The 12,278-nt window shown below is 36.8% G+C and overlaps 1 protein-coding gene across 1 annotated transcript in view; it reads left to right on the top strand.

The window, feature by feature from the left end:
- The window catches only part of SHANK2 (SH3 and multiple ankyrin repeat domains 2), a 333,770-nt gene that overhangs the window by 46,491 nt on the left and 275,001 nt on the right, over nt 1-12,278 (top strand). Inside the window, exons 9-10 of the mRNA XM_031553489.1 lie at nt 3,099-3,215; nt 7,227-7,304. Of these exons, the coding sequence (XP_031409349.1) occupies nt 3,099-3,215; nt 7,227-7,304 (195 nt within the window). The remainder of the gene's footprint in view (nt 1-3,098; nt 3,216-7,226; nt 7,305-12,278) is intronic.

The raw sequence follows: 12,278 nt of genomic DNA, 5'->3' as shown, positions 1-12,278 counted from the left end.
GGGTATGTGAGTGTCTTAGAGACACTCTAGTTAAAAAAAAAGAAAAGGAAAAAAAAAAGTAAATTGATCTTTTGTTAGCAACTAAATTCTAATTTCCCTGGTAAAACTTCTTGTCTGTTAAACATACTTTCTTCTTTCTCTTTGGACTTTACAGGGAAGATTTAGATTCAGGATCCTGCTGCTAGAATCATGTAGTATGTTGTATTGCAGGTAGTTGAATCCTCGCAAACTCTTAATCTGAGTTCAGTTTTAATCCCTTGCATATATGGAAACTGAGGCTCTAATTGTTTTTCTTCTGCTGTTTGCACATGGTGTTCTTTGTCTTATAAATTCCATGGGTGGATAAAAATGAGAATATGCTCTATGAAAACAAACAAACAAACAAAACTCCCCCCAAAACTCCTTACATTCCTACTTAGGTTATCTAGGCTCAGTTTCTCTTCTATATAAAGTTCATTTAGTATACAGCTTTGTTTCTTCTTCTTCACTTGAAAGAAATGGAAGATGGTTTTGTTACCTGGTTTGGGGAAAGAATCTGACAAAAAGTTTTTTGTACTGTGTATGTGCGTTTAAATCTGGATTGTTTGGATCCATCTCTAGTAAGAAGTAAAAAAGAATTAATGCACTGTCATCATTTCTGAGCCTGTGAAGGAAATTGATTGTATAGATTGAAGCATATAGATTGCTCTGAAAGTAATGCCTCCTATTTATTCCATGGAAACTACAGCAGTTATAGAGAGAACAAAAACACTATTTGATAGAGCAAATTCCCATCTGCAAAACACTACTTTTTCAATTCAGTAATCATGAAATCATGCAGATGAGCTGATCAAGATACTCTTCATTTCATGATGTGACTATTGTGCATAACCACCCGGAGTGTGACTTGTCTTTCATGACACAGTCACCACTGCTGAAACACACTACTCACCACCTCACTGTGCTCACATACACTGGTCTCCATAAGCATTCAGCAAGCATCGATGAACATCAATGATTGCAATTGTTTCCACATGGAGGAATTCAATTGCACACCTTTGCTTCTTATGCATGTCCGTGTTGGATTCCATTTTCTCACACTGCCCCTCTGCTGCCATCTGTTGCACAGCAACAAAATGGAATGGAATATTGGTGGGAAGGTTCAACCTCTCTGTCATACCACCGGTATCTGCTTCTGATGCTGTCAGCCAAATCATAATAAAGGCATTACTTATGGAGCAGCCATTCTCCTAGCATTCATCAGTGAATTAAGGAAGACAGTGACATGATGCAATCACATATGTTGTCTGCGTGACGAGGGCAAGGTTACTTTGCATGGCAAAGAAATACTTCTTAGCAAATGTGCTTTTAATTTTTTTTAGAAAATCTGCAGAAAATAAGCCTCCAAGCTGTCCTTGTAGTAATGACAAAAAGGTAAAGTGCTCTGCTGTGCTGTTATAGGAGTAAACTAAACATCCTCTTGATATACTCATCCCTTTCTGTTGACTATAACAGGGAGCCCTCATTAACAGTTTGGACAGCTCATCTAACATGTATCCCACTGATAAGGGAAATGCATTTCCCTTGTATTTGTTGTCTTCCAGAGCTCCCAAAAAGTGGAGAAAACATTTCTGTCAGATTAGCAAAGAGAGGAAGAGGGTCAAATCCTGCTCTAGCAAGGAAGCAAGGTGAGGGAAGGTCCTGGCTTTAGTCCAGCTTGTCGTATTAAGAATAGAAAGTTGGACACCTGTACATTCATATCCGGATGTTGACTGACTTTTAGAAACTGGACAGAGCTGATAGCAAAATATGGATCATTGTACATTTGGTCTAATGTCCCCTGCAGTCAGAAACACAGCTTTGATTTGGTTCTGTTTCTCCGTTTTGTAGTTTCAGTTGCTTCCTTTCTGTTGTTCAACCTTAAACCTTTCTGTTCAAACATCAGCTGACATGATTTTGGCAAATAATCTGTGAATAAATAAACTATTTAACAAAATACTGGGGAATTTTCTTTCTACATGATGAAATTGAAATTAGAGGATGATGTGGTGGTTAATGTATTAGCCTGGGATTAGGGAAATCCAGTTCACTCCCAGATGTGTCACATTTAATCTTGTGTTCAGCAGTACACTTAATTCTTCTGATTCAAATTGCAAGATGTGCAGGTGATATAATCCCCAGTGAAGTCAGTGTAATTAGGTACCTACAGCAGAATATTGTATATAAGCATCTCTCAGCTTAGATTCTGTGTTATTGTATGGGAAAAATACTGATTTGAAACAATGTCAAGGTAAATATATTATGAACTTTAAGATGCTCCATTGGTGCACTGTAGAGAGGAGGGGAGGCAAGAACATGAGACTGATGAATGAATAAATGTGATTTTTCTCAAAGTTCTTTGCTAATCAGGGAAGTTTAAAATTTTAGTGGAGTCTCTTTCTTTATGTTTATTTCCAACTATTCAAAGTCTAATGTTTTATCTGAAACAAGGTCTAATTCAAGGTCTAATGGTATTCAAGGTATTCAAGGTCTAATGTTTTATCTGACTGAAAGTAACATTTGACAGTGTTAGAAGTTAAGTGGCAAAACACTTGAAAGGAACGCTCTTTAGGATCTTGTGTACATGGTGCATTTGCTTACATCACAGAATCTGAAAATGTTTTTTCGAACTCCTTTGACCTCATTTTCCCAAACCTTGAGCAGAATTTGAAAATCTGATTGTCTTTAGTGCCATCTAGTGGACAACTTCCCAAAGATTTGCTTGACAAAAATCTATTTTCAGTCAACCGTCAAACATTATGAGCATAATAAGAATATTGGTTCCGTTTATGTATCCTATCTAGGAATATATTATAAAAATATCAACATTTGCATTTTACTGATAAGTTACAGTTAAGGATATGCTTAAACTTTTGCACAGATTTGATGTACCTGAAATGCACATAACTCAGTTCAGAGACGTATATAGATATGAGTCTTGTCATGCAGTCCAGGGGTGGTTTTGAAAGTTATGTCCAAGTAAAGTAGTATCTTCTCTGATAAAAAGACACTGACCTGGAATGCTTAGCTGATGCAACTAGGTCGTATAATAATGGAGACATTAACACATCTCTTAATAGGCTTGCCGATATGGACATGTCCAACATCTGGAACACCTCCTCTTCTATGGTGCCGACATGTGTGCACAGAACGCGTCGGGAAACACAGCACTGCACATCTGTGCTCTTTACAACCAGGTGAGCAGGCACCCACCTTCCCTGCTTTTGAACAGTGGTCCCAGAAACTAGAAAATACATAGTTAAGCACATTGTACTCTATTATTATTTTATTCACTAATTACATACGAAGGCTGCTCATCTATGGTAGCAAGATTATACCTATCCACTGGAAAAGCTGTCAACACCATGTATTACTGAACTACATTTTTTAGTATCATATCCGAGGATTTATTTCCTCTTCAGGATCGATTGCTGTTTTGTTGGAATTTAAATTAGAATTAAATAAGAAATACTTAGAAAATACTGTGGAGATATATCTCTAGATTGTACAGAAGATACCCAATTCCTTGCTGTTTACAGCTTGTATAGTCATTTGCAAATAAAAAACCATTTTGATTTGATAGCATTCAACATGCTTTACATGTATTGTGGAGAGGGAATGAGTTTTACAACTGTGTTAAAATACAGCATGTACAGTGTTGCATTGAATTAAAAAAAAACAAGTCACGAGATGTGACTGTAACTAACAAAACAGCTGTTAAAGCATCTGCTCCTTAATTAATTACCATCTTGCCTTTTCTGAAGTCTTATCAAAGCAGATTCCTCAAGTATGTCTAAAATAACCTCGACAGTTTTAAAAATAGGTTTTGGAGAATAATTTGACAATTTTCAAGTCTGCTGGCTTGATGTGTGTGTCATTATTGAAATAAATTCATAAAGTCCTCTTGTACAAATCTTCTTCATTAATGCCGATTATTGTTTGAAGTATGCAGCATATCAGTGGGTAATGTGCCACTATGGGATTGCTTGTTGCTCAGTCTGCAAGCTTTAACAGGCCATTAAGTACCCAGAGCAACTAGGTTAAGGTTAGCATGTTTTCTTCACTTCTGTAGTCACTCAAAGGTTCTGTAAGTTAACACTTTTCAAGATTTCTATCCAGAAAAGTAAAATTCACATTCTCAGCAAAAATTTTACTTGTAAGCTTCCCATCAGGAACTTAATACACAACTAACTTTAAGCTCTTCTGCTGAGTATTTTAAAAATACATTTTCAAACTTCATTTATTTCATTTTTCCCAAGTAAGAATTTTGAAGTTTGGATCATAGTGCACATATAAACTTAAAAACCTGAACTCATCTCTCTCTCATATTTTTTAAAATTTTATATTATTTTAATAACTTACTGCAATATTTCAATAGCCATAGCTGCTTACAAGACCACAAACTTTTAGCAAAGGTTATACAGTATGAAAATTGGAATTTTCTTTGTACAGATGTATTCTTTTGTCCTCGGTGGAAAAAAATCATTCTGTGGAACACTTAGAGGTTCTCACTGAAATTTCATCTACAAATCATGGGTATTTTTGAAGCCAGTTAAATTTGGCTCTGAGTTGGAGTTTTACTACCATGCAATGATTTTCTTTCTTTAATTAGGAATATGTAAAAATAAACATTTTTTTGTCTAGGTACTGTGAACCGTAACCTCTATTAATGTTTTCAGTGTCCTTTTTATTCGAAAGTTGTTAACTAATGTAGAAGGAAGGAACTGTGACTTTTTTTGGCTGAAGAGGACAGGAACAGCAAAATTCTTTTTTCCTTTTGATTCCTGTAGATGGAGTCATTATCCATTGAATTTTTCTCTTCCAGCTTTCCCCAGGGCATTTTCTCAGGATTTCAGTAATTCTGTTTTCCTAAGTTCCAGCTAAATGCTCATCTGAATATATTCTTGCTTTTTAAAGTTGTTTTTTGTTTTGTTTAAAATTCACTCATATAGAGCACAGAAAAAATAGTAAAAAATATGAGATTTTACATATTTATCTAGGTATTTTTATTTTTAGAGTTACAGATAATATACCTTAAGTACAGATATTGGTACAAGCAAATGCGACTATTAATTATACAGTAGAAATCCTTGTGATGAGAAAACAAAAATGTTGTGAAATATGACAAGGTATGTATAATGTCCTAAGATCATAGAATCATGGAATGGTTTGGGTTGGAAGTGACCTTTAAGATTGTCTAGTTATAGCCCCCTGCTATAGGCAGGGACATCTCCCTCTAGACCAGGTTGCCTGGCCTTGAATTCTTCCAGGGAGGGGACATCCACAGCCTTGCTCCTGTGTCAGTTTCTCACCACCCCCAGAGCAAAGAATTTCTTTCTAATATCTAGTCTAAATCTACTTTCTTTAAAACCATTTCCCCCTGTCCTGTTGCTATATGCTCTTCAAAAAAGTTCCTCTCCAGCTTTCCTGTAGGTCCCCTTCCGGTACTGGAAGGCCACTGTAAGGTTCCCCTGGAGCTTCTCTTTTTCAGGCTGTAGAGTCCCAGCTCTTTCAGCCTGTCCTCGTAGGGGAGGTGCTTCAGCCTTCTGATAACCTTTGTGGCCCTCCTCTGGACCTTCTGGACCTGCTCCAACAACTCCATGTCCTTCTAGTGTTGGGAACTGAACACAGTACTCCAGGTAGGGTCTCATGAGAGCAAAGTAGAGGGGCAGAATCACCTCCCTCGAAACTGCTGGTCACACTTCTCTTGATGAAACCCAGGATATGATTGGCCTTCTGGGCTGCAAGCACACACTGCCAGCTCATGTTAAAACTTTCATCAGCCAACACCCCCAAATACTTCTTTTCGGGGCAGCTCTCAAGCCATTCTCTGCCTAACCTGCATATGTGCTTTTGCTTGCTCTGACCCAGGTGCAGACCTGATGAAGATGAACAATAAAGATGACACATAGGAAATACAGTCAGAAAGTCTAGCATTTGAAAAGCAGGCTAGAACCACAGAAGGTTTCTGGCAGGTTACAACTGGTTATATTTTACAACAGTGTAGACTAGTGACTTCAGGGTACTATGTATTAATTAAAAAAAGAAATGTTTTCAAATGATTTCATTTGCAGATTTCTGCAGTTCAGAAGGATTTAATTCATGCATTTCTCTTTTCCGTACAAGAAAGATCATATTTAGTTTGCTCTATTAACTATTAATAATTTTATAGGGAAGAGAGAGAAAGTAAGCCTCAAGACTCATCAGTATAGTATAGATAGCCAGCCCAAATAATTCTGGGTAAAAAAAAATAAAAAATACGACTCATACATTAAATGTTTAACACTCATAGTAGAAATGCTAAGTCACAACTTGAACCAGTGAATGAGCATCTGATGGGCAGGCAGGGTCAACAAAGGGGAGCTCAGGTGTATGCAATGTGCCTGAGTGACCAGAAGGGGTGGAGCCAAAATCCACCCCTTCCCAGACCTCATTTAAGTGTTGGCAATGCTTCTCAAGGTTAAGCTAGTCTTTCCTTTTTTTTTTTTTTCTTCCCTCTGTGCCCTTGGCTCTTAAATTTGAGCAAATCTTCACTTGCTGTAGCCTTGTACCTCGGTTTTCTGCTGTTATTGCTGTGCTTTCCATTATGTTACTGAAATGAATGGAAACCAAAATAACAAAAATGCCTCCCCTCCCTTTTCTCTCTGCCCCCCTCTCACTTCCCCCAAAACAGCAGCAAAACATCTGAAACAAGAAAAATAGGAGGAAACAAACTCAAACCCAACCATCAAACAGAATAAGCGAATGTGTAAAACTGCTTTGTTTAATTTTTAGCAGAAGGGGGGTATGCCCTTTATTGCAGGTACCTTACTGATCCTTTAACAGTACTCTTTTTTCCTACAAAATAGGCAAAAACGGCATGGGAGCCAATTCCGTTGTTAACGAATATGTTTTCTGAAAGATCTAATCTGTTAAATATGAAATTTTCAAGGTACAGTTTCTTAAAAAAAATGAATAAGATGTTTACAACTTACATTCCTCTACTTTTTTTTTTAATATAAATTTGCAAATTATTTCTACTCTAACACATTTCAAAGAATGTAAACCCTGTCAAAAATACTAAAAATGCTACTTTAGTAACTTCATTTCTTAGACTTGTATACATATTTGATGTTGCTTATCTAAGAAAATACATACCAAATGTATCTCATAGCATCAACCTCTCTTCAGAATTGCTATTAAGTAATTTACTTTTCTACCATTTTCAGGAGAGCTGTGCCAGGGTGCTGCTATTCCGTGGAGCAAACAAGGAGATTAAGAATTACAACAGCCAGTCTCCATTTCAGGTAAAAAACAAATAAGCGCACACACAAACACACACACACACACACATACACACACAAAACAACAACAAAACAAAACAAAAATGAATGCCCTTTCTTCCTGCTGCACATCAATGTTTGTATTTTTTGTAGACATTGTTCACACAACCACACCAGCCCATTCCAACAACAATGAAAAACCCCCCAACTCTTACTTTTCTTTAATGTGGTTTGTGGATTCTTCCTTCCATGGATGTGGTGCCAAAGAAATGGGATATGTTTCAAGGACAGGGTTGAGCTGAGTGCCCTATCAGTCGAAATAGTTGAATTGTCATCTCTGTCTCTGCAAGGAAAGTCTTTCTCTGGATCAGTCAAAATTTGCTAGATGTTTTTTCATTATTTGCTTATATTAAAGTACTTTCAGAAAGCTTAATTAAAAAACTAAATGGAAGAAAATTGTCCAAAAGAGTTGCCAGGTATGTCTGACAACCTTAAGCCCTTATTTCTGAAGCAGCCTTAATTAGTCTGGTTTTCAGTGAAACATTTGTAACACAAACTGGCATGTGAGAAATAGAGATGAAAGCTGCAATGTTTTAAGAAAAAGTAACGGAAAAATCTATTCTGCAGAAAAGGGTGCTTCTGGAAGAGTGATGGTATAGTTGCACTAAATGGAACTGTCTTCTTTTGAAACTTGTGGGGACCATTTCTCAAAATCAAGTATTCTTTAAACAATAAGAAATCCTGACTTACCTTTGCACACTCTGTCTCCCATTACTGGTCCTTAATTAGATAATCTTGTCTAATAATAATAATAATAATAATAATAATAATAAACCCACACACACATGCATGCAAGTGCCAGAAGAAAGCCACCCATGAAATAAAACACTTTTCTCTCATTCTTTGACAAATGAAATTGATGGAATATTTGCTATGTCCATGTAGGTCTCTAAGTTAGTTTCTCAAAGTCATTAATGCCTGGAAGTATCAGACTCTTAAAAAATAACTTGGTCAAAATAATCCCACATTTGTTTAATTAGTTCTGTAATTTGAAGCTTTTCTGGACATAGTTTGTGTCTCTCAAGCTTCAGAGTTCTGCCTGCAAATTTCAGCCAGATCATTGTTTTCTCTGGGGAGTATTTTACCAGACTGGAGAAATAACATATGAATCTAGGGACCATTTTCAGACTGCTAATAGTTTGACATCTAAATATACACTAAACACAAATTCACAAAGTCGTAGATAATATGTATCACTGCATCTTATATTTAGAGAGTGATTTAACTGGATGATTAAAAAAGGAAAAGAGGAATCTCTAATTTTTCAGTGGGTGAATTCCAGTGTCATTTATTACTTTGAGAGATTAGATTATTTTATTTCTGTATCTGAGATTCACTTTTCCTTTTGTTTTAGGTGATTATGTTGGGAGGTTGGTTGGAAAGCAAAGCAATTTCTGTTTGTCTTCCTCTTTTTACTTAATGCTGCAAATTTGTTACTTTTCCTCTTAAATTATGAAAACACATTGAAAAAGACAGAAAATTAAATCTTTGTAAATGCTAGTATTGATGGGCCTCAAGGAGTGAAGGGTGACTAGATAAAACCAAATAAAATTGGAATAGCAAGTGAGCACAGAGACAGGAGAAACAACCTTAAGAGAAGAGACTAATTGTGGAGGTGCACTTGCCCTTAGGGAATAAAATGCTTCCATTTCTTATCATTTATTATATGCTAACACTTCTGATATTTGGGCTTCTGTCACACCCCCTCCTAGTATAAACAGAAGGACTGAAAATTAGGTTGGCTTTGTTCTATCATTTCCTTTTTTTGAGCGTGTGGATGTGGAAATTGTTTCCATCTTTTTACTTCATTTTGTCTTACTTGTATGTGTAAGGAATATAAGAAATGATCTAGTTTTTCCAAATGTAGTGAGTAGAGAAACCCCAGTGGCAGCATTGTAATAAAGCAGCATTAGAATTAATTCTTTGCCATCTGTCTGATGCTGACCCAGTCGATCAGACACCACAAGTGGAGCTGTTATAAAATTATGCAGAATCCCCTTGAGTTAATAGGATTTTGCATACTAAAATTGTTTACTCATGTAATCAGTAGCAAGGAATGTTGAAGAATCTCATATGTACATAATGAGAACACTTGTAGCTGCACCTTCTATTCCTTTGAGTAACCTCCATTATGTTGTTTTCTGAGAAAAATCTAAAAGGATTCCTTTAAATTACTGCTTACAAAATTGATTGCATGAAAATTGGTCTTTCCGGGAAATACAAAGTATCCATATATCAATACATGTGCATTGTGCATTCAAGGCCTGCAAAAAATGTATTTATTTTGATGAAAATGAGGAGCACGCTTTGACTTTTGTATCTGGCATTTATGGCAGATGAATGTCCTTTAATTTTACCACACATTTAAAAAATAAAAATAAAAAATGGAGCAAGGAACTGTTCACATATTTCCAAACCACGGTGGTGCTTAAAATAAGCATGGGTTTACAAGATCATAAGAAAAAAAGCCAACCCAAGTTAAATTGTATGCCATTAGATTCAGGTATCCCATACTGAGTACTTTGTAGACTTCTCTGCCTGAGATCTGGCTGTCTTTTTTACCATTTCACTGTCTAAAAGAATTAGTATTGGATTGACATTGCCAGGTATCAAAGCCTGGAAAACCTTGTATATGTTTCCTAATTGAATGCATAAGTGTTAATTAGCTACTTTCAAAGAAGCATGCTTCATCCTGACTGATTGCTCAGATCTATTTAGTAATCAGTACTGAATACAGTTTGTGTTATCCAGAGTTGAAAGTCTGCTTTTGACTGTCAACTGTAGTACCTTTTGCTGATAGGATGTACTCTGCAATAACAGAGTATGGGGCAGAAGAAATTCCAGTGTGGTTTTTTTTCCTAATAAGCAATAATGCTGACATAAACTATTATATCATCTCTATTTGTGTTCCAAGTAGATTAGGACAATTCTTGTATCACTGTCCTCAGTATAGGCTTGAGAACCTTTTGCATATTATGTGTTTTGATTAAAAGTGGATAAACAGTTACAGTTAAGATGAAACCTGTGCCACATCATTATGTGCCATTGTTAGTTCTGTTTGTTAATCACTTACTTACCCATCATGTCTTGACTGGGTAATCTAAGTACCGTATATGGTAATTTTTCTGTGCTAACAGAAGGGATAAATCTATCAGCATTACAGAACTGGAAGTGCTAGCTAATAATATGCTGTTATGTATGTATGAGCGGGTTTGTGCTTTCATTCATAGCACTCAACTTGAACGTGCTCTCAACCATGACTGCTGTAAGTACTGCTGATGCCTCCACAGCCATTCGTAGCTTCTGGCAGAGTTTGCCAAACGTGTTTGCCACCATCATATAGTAGATTGAGTTACAATTCTCATAAACTGGATAATGAAATGGTGAACTTCTGTTCCAGATGTAGGTTGGCTTTTAAGTTTCCAGTGATTTTAGGTGTTGTTTTCCCTGTTAATGTTTCTTTTTTATTACTAAAAATATAGACAGAAGCTTGTTTTTTGACCTTCTGGTAGGTGCAAAGAGATGTACTGAAAAACTTCCTAGATGTCCTTTCAAAAAATCCATTATATCTTACCAACATCCATAGATTAATGTAAAATTTCTTACCTGACAATCATTATTCCAGCAACCCAGAAATATCAGTTATCCAGTGTTCACAAGCCATTGATATTGTATTGCGCAAGTTCAAAAGGGCATACACATTGTTTATCATTTTTCTTTTACTTAGCATAAGTCCTGTGTGAATAATTCATATGTTTTCATACTGTCTATAAACACTTCCAAGCTTAGAGCTAATAGAACTAATAACCAGTGCGTTTAAAGCTCTGAGGAATTTGTATTCAGTGATGTACAGGGCTGTATCTAAGGGTGATTTCTCTCCTCACGATGTGCCTTGTTGTTGACCACTGCTGTCTCAAGTCAACATGGTCTTTTAATCTGCAGATATATAGACAGCAGGAAGAACAACGATCTTCCAGTGCAGTTCCACTGCAGGTAGAATTGTTCCTTTCAATGTCCTGGCTGTGCATCCATTTTCAATTGCTCATATTTTTGCCAGATTTTAATCATTTGAAAATAAATTTTCTATGCCTGATTCCTCAGGCTGCATTGTTCAGAAAAACAAAATGATTCAGCTGTTTCTGAGTATGGGTGAAGGAAAACATGTGTTGTTTTTCTCATACTGGAAAACTCTGTTGACCCACCTCTCCTTGTCCCATCTCCCCTGTTGTGTGATGTTGTTTTGTTTTCTTTAATTGCCCTACATGCTGTTAGTGATCTCTGTATTAGTAACACAACAGTGTAAAATGGTTTGCAGCCTGACTCAAATTCAGGGGCTCCAAAACTAGCCTGCATATTTGGAAGCTTGCTAGGGGGATACAGATGTGCAGAATAGGGCACTGGTAAGTAAAAATGGCACTTAAGAACTTGCAAGTGGGTGGATGTATGGGGCTGCTAAATCACGGCCTGAACCTCTGATTAATCACCTGAGGCGAGCAATGAGTCAGCCACGGGAGCACAGGTGAAGGCAATTCACCTGTGCTGCAGGAAGGGGTGGAGCCTGGCTCCACCTCTCCTAGACACATTTAAGAGCTGACTGCCAGTGGGGAAGGATCTCTCTGGAGGTCTGCTCCACTAGTGTCTATTTTGCGAGCCCAGGATAGGGTGAGTGACTTTCTTTCCTTACTCCAATATAATAATTACATCAGCCAAGCTCGTGGATATACCATACCATCTGTATATCCATTGATTATACAGTGGAAAAGTTCAGGACTGGCTGAGAGGCAGTGAAAGTTCAGTAAGAGCAAGATAGATAAGGGTCTTAGGAGGACTTCTATCACCAGTGTCGAAAGAAAAAATAAAAATCAGTTCAGGGAAAATGGGGACCGACTATATGGAAAAGGGGGTCTGAGCTGGAAAGCCAGGGAGGGTAGGGATTCC

This window comes from Meleagris gallopavo, chromosome 5, assembly GCF_000146605.3.
Source record: "Meleagris gallopavo isolate NT-WF06-2002-E0010 breed Aviagen turkey brand Nicholas breeding stock chromosome 5, Turkey_5.1, whole genome shotgun sequence".
In the NCBI taxonomy this organism is placed as follows: domain Eukaryota; kingdom Metazoa; phylum Chordata; class Aves; order Galliformes; family Phasianidae; genus Meleagris; species Meleagris gallopavo.
This window is presented reverse-complemented; position numbering and strand designations above follow the sequence as displayed.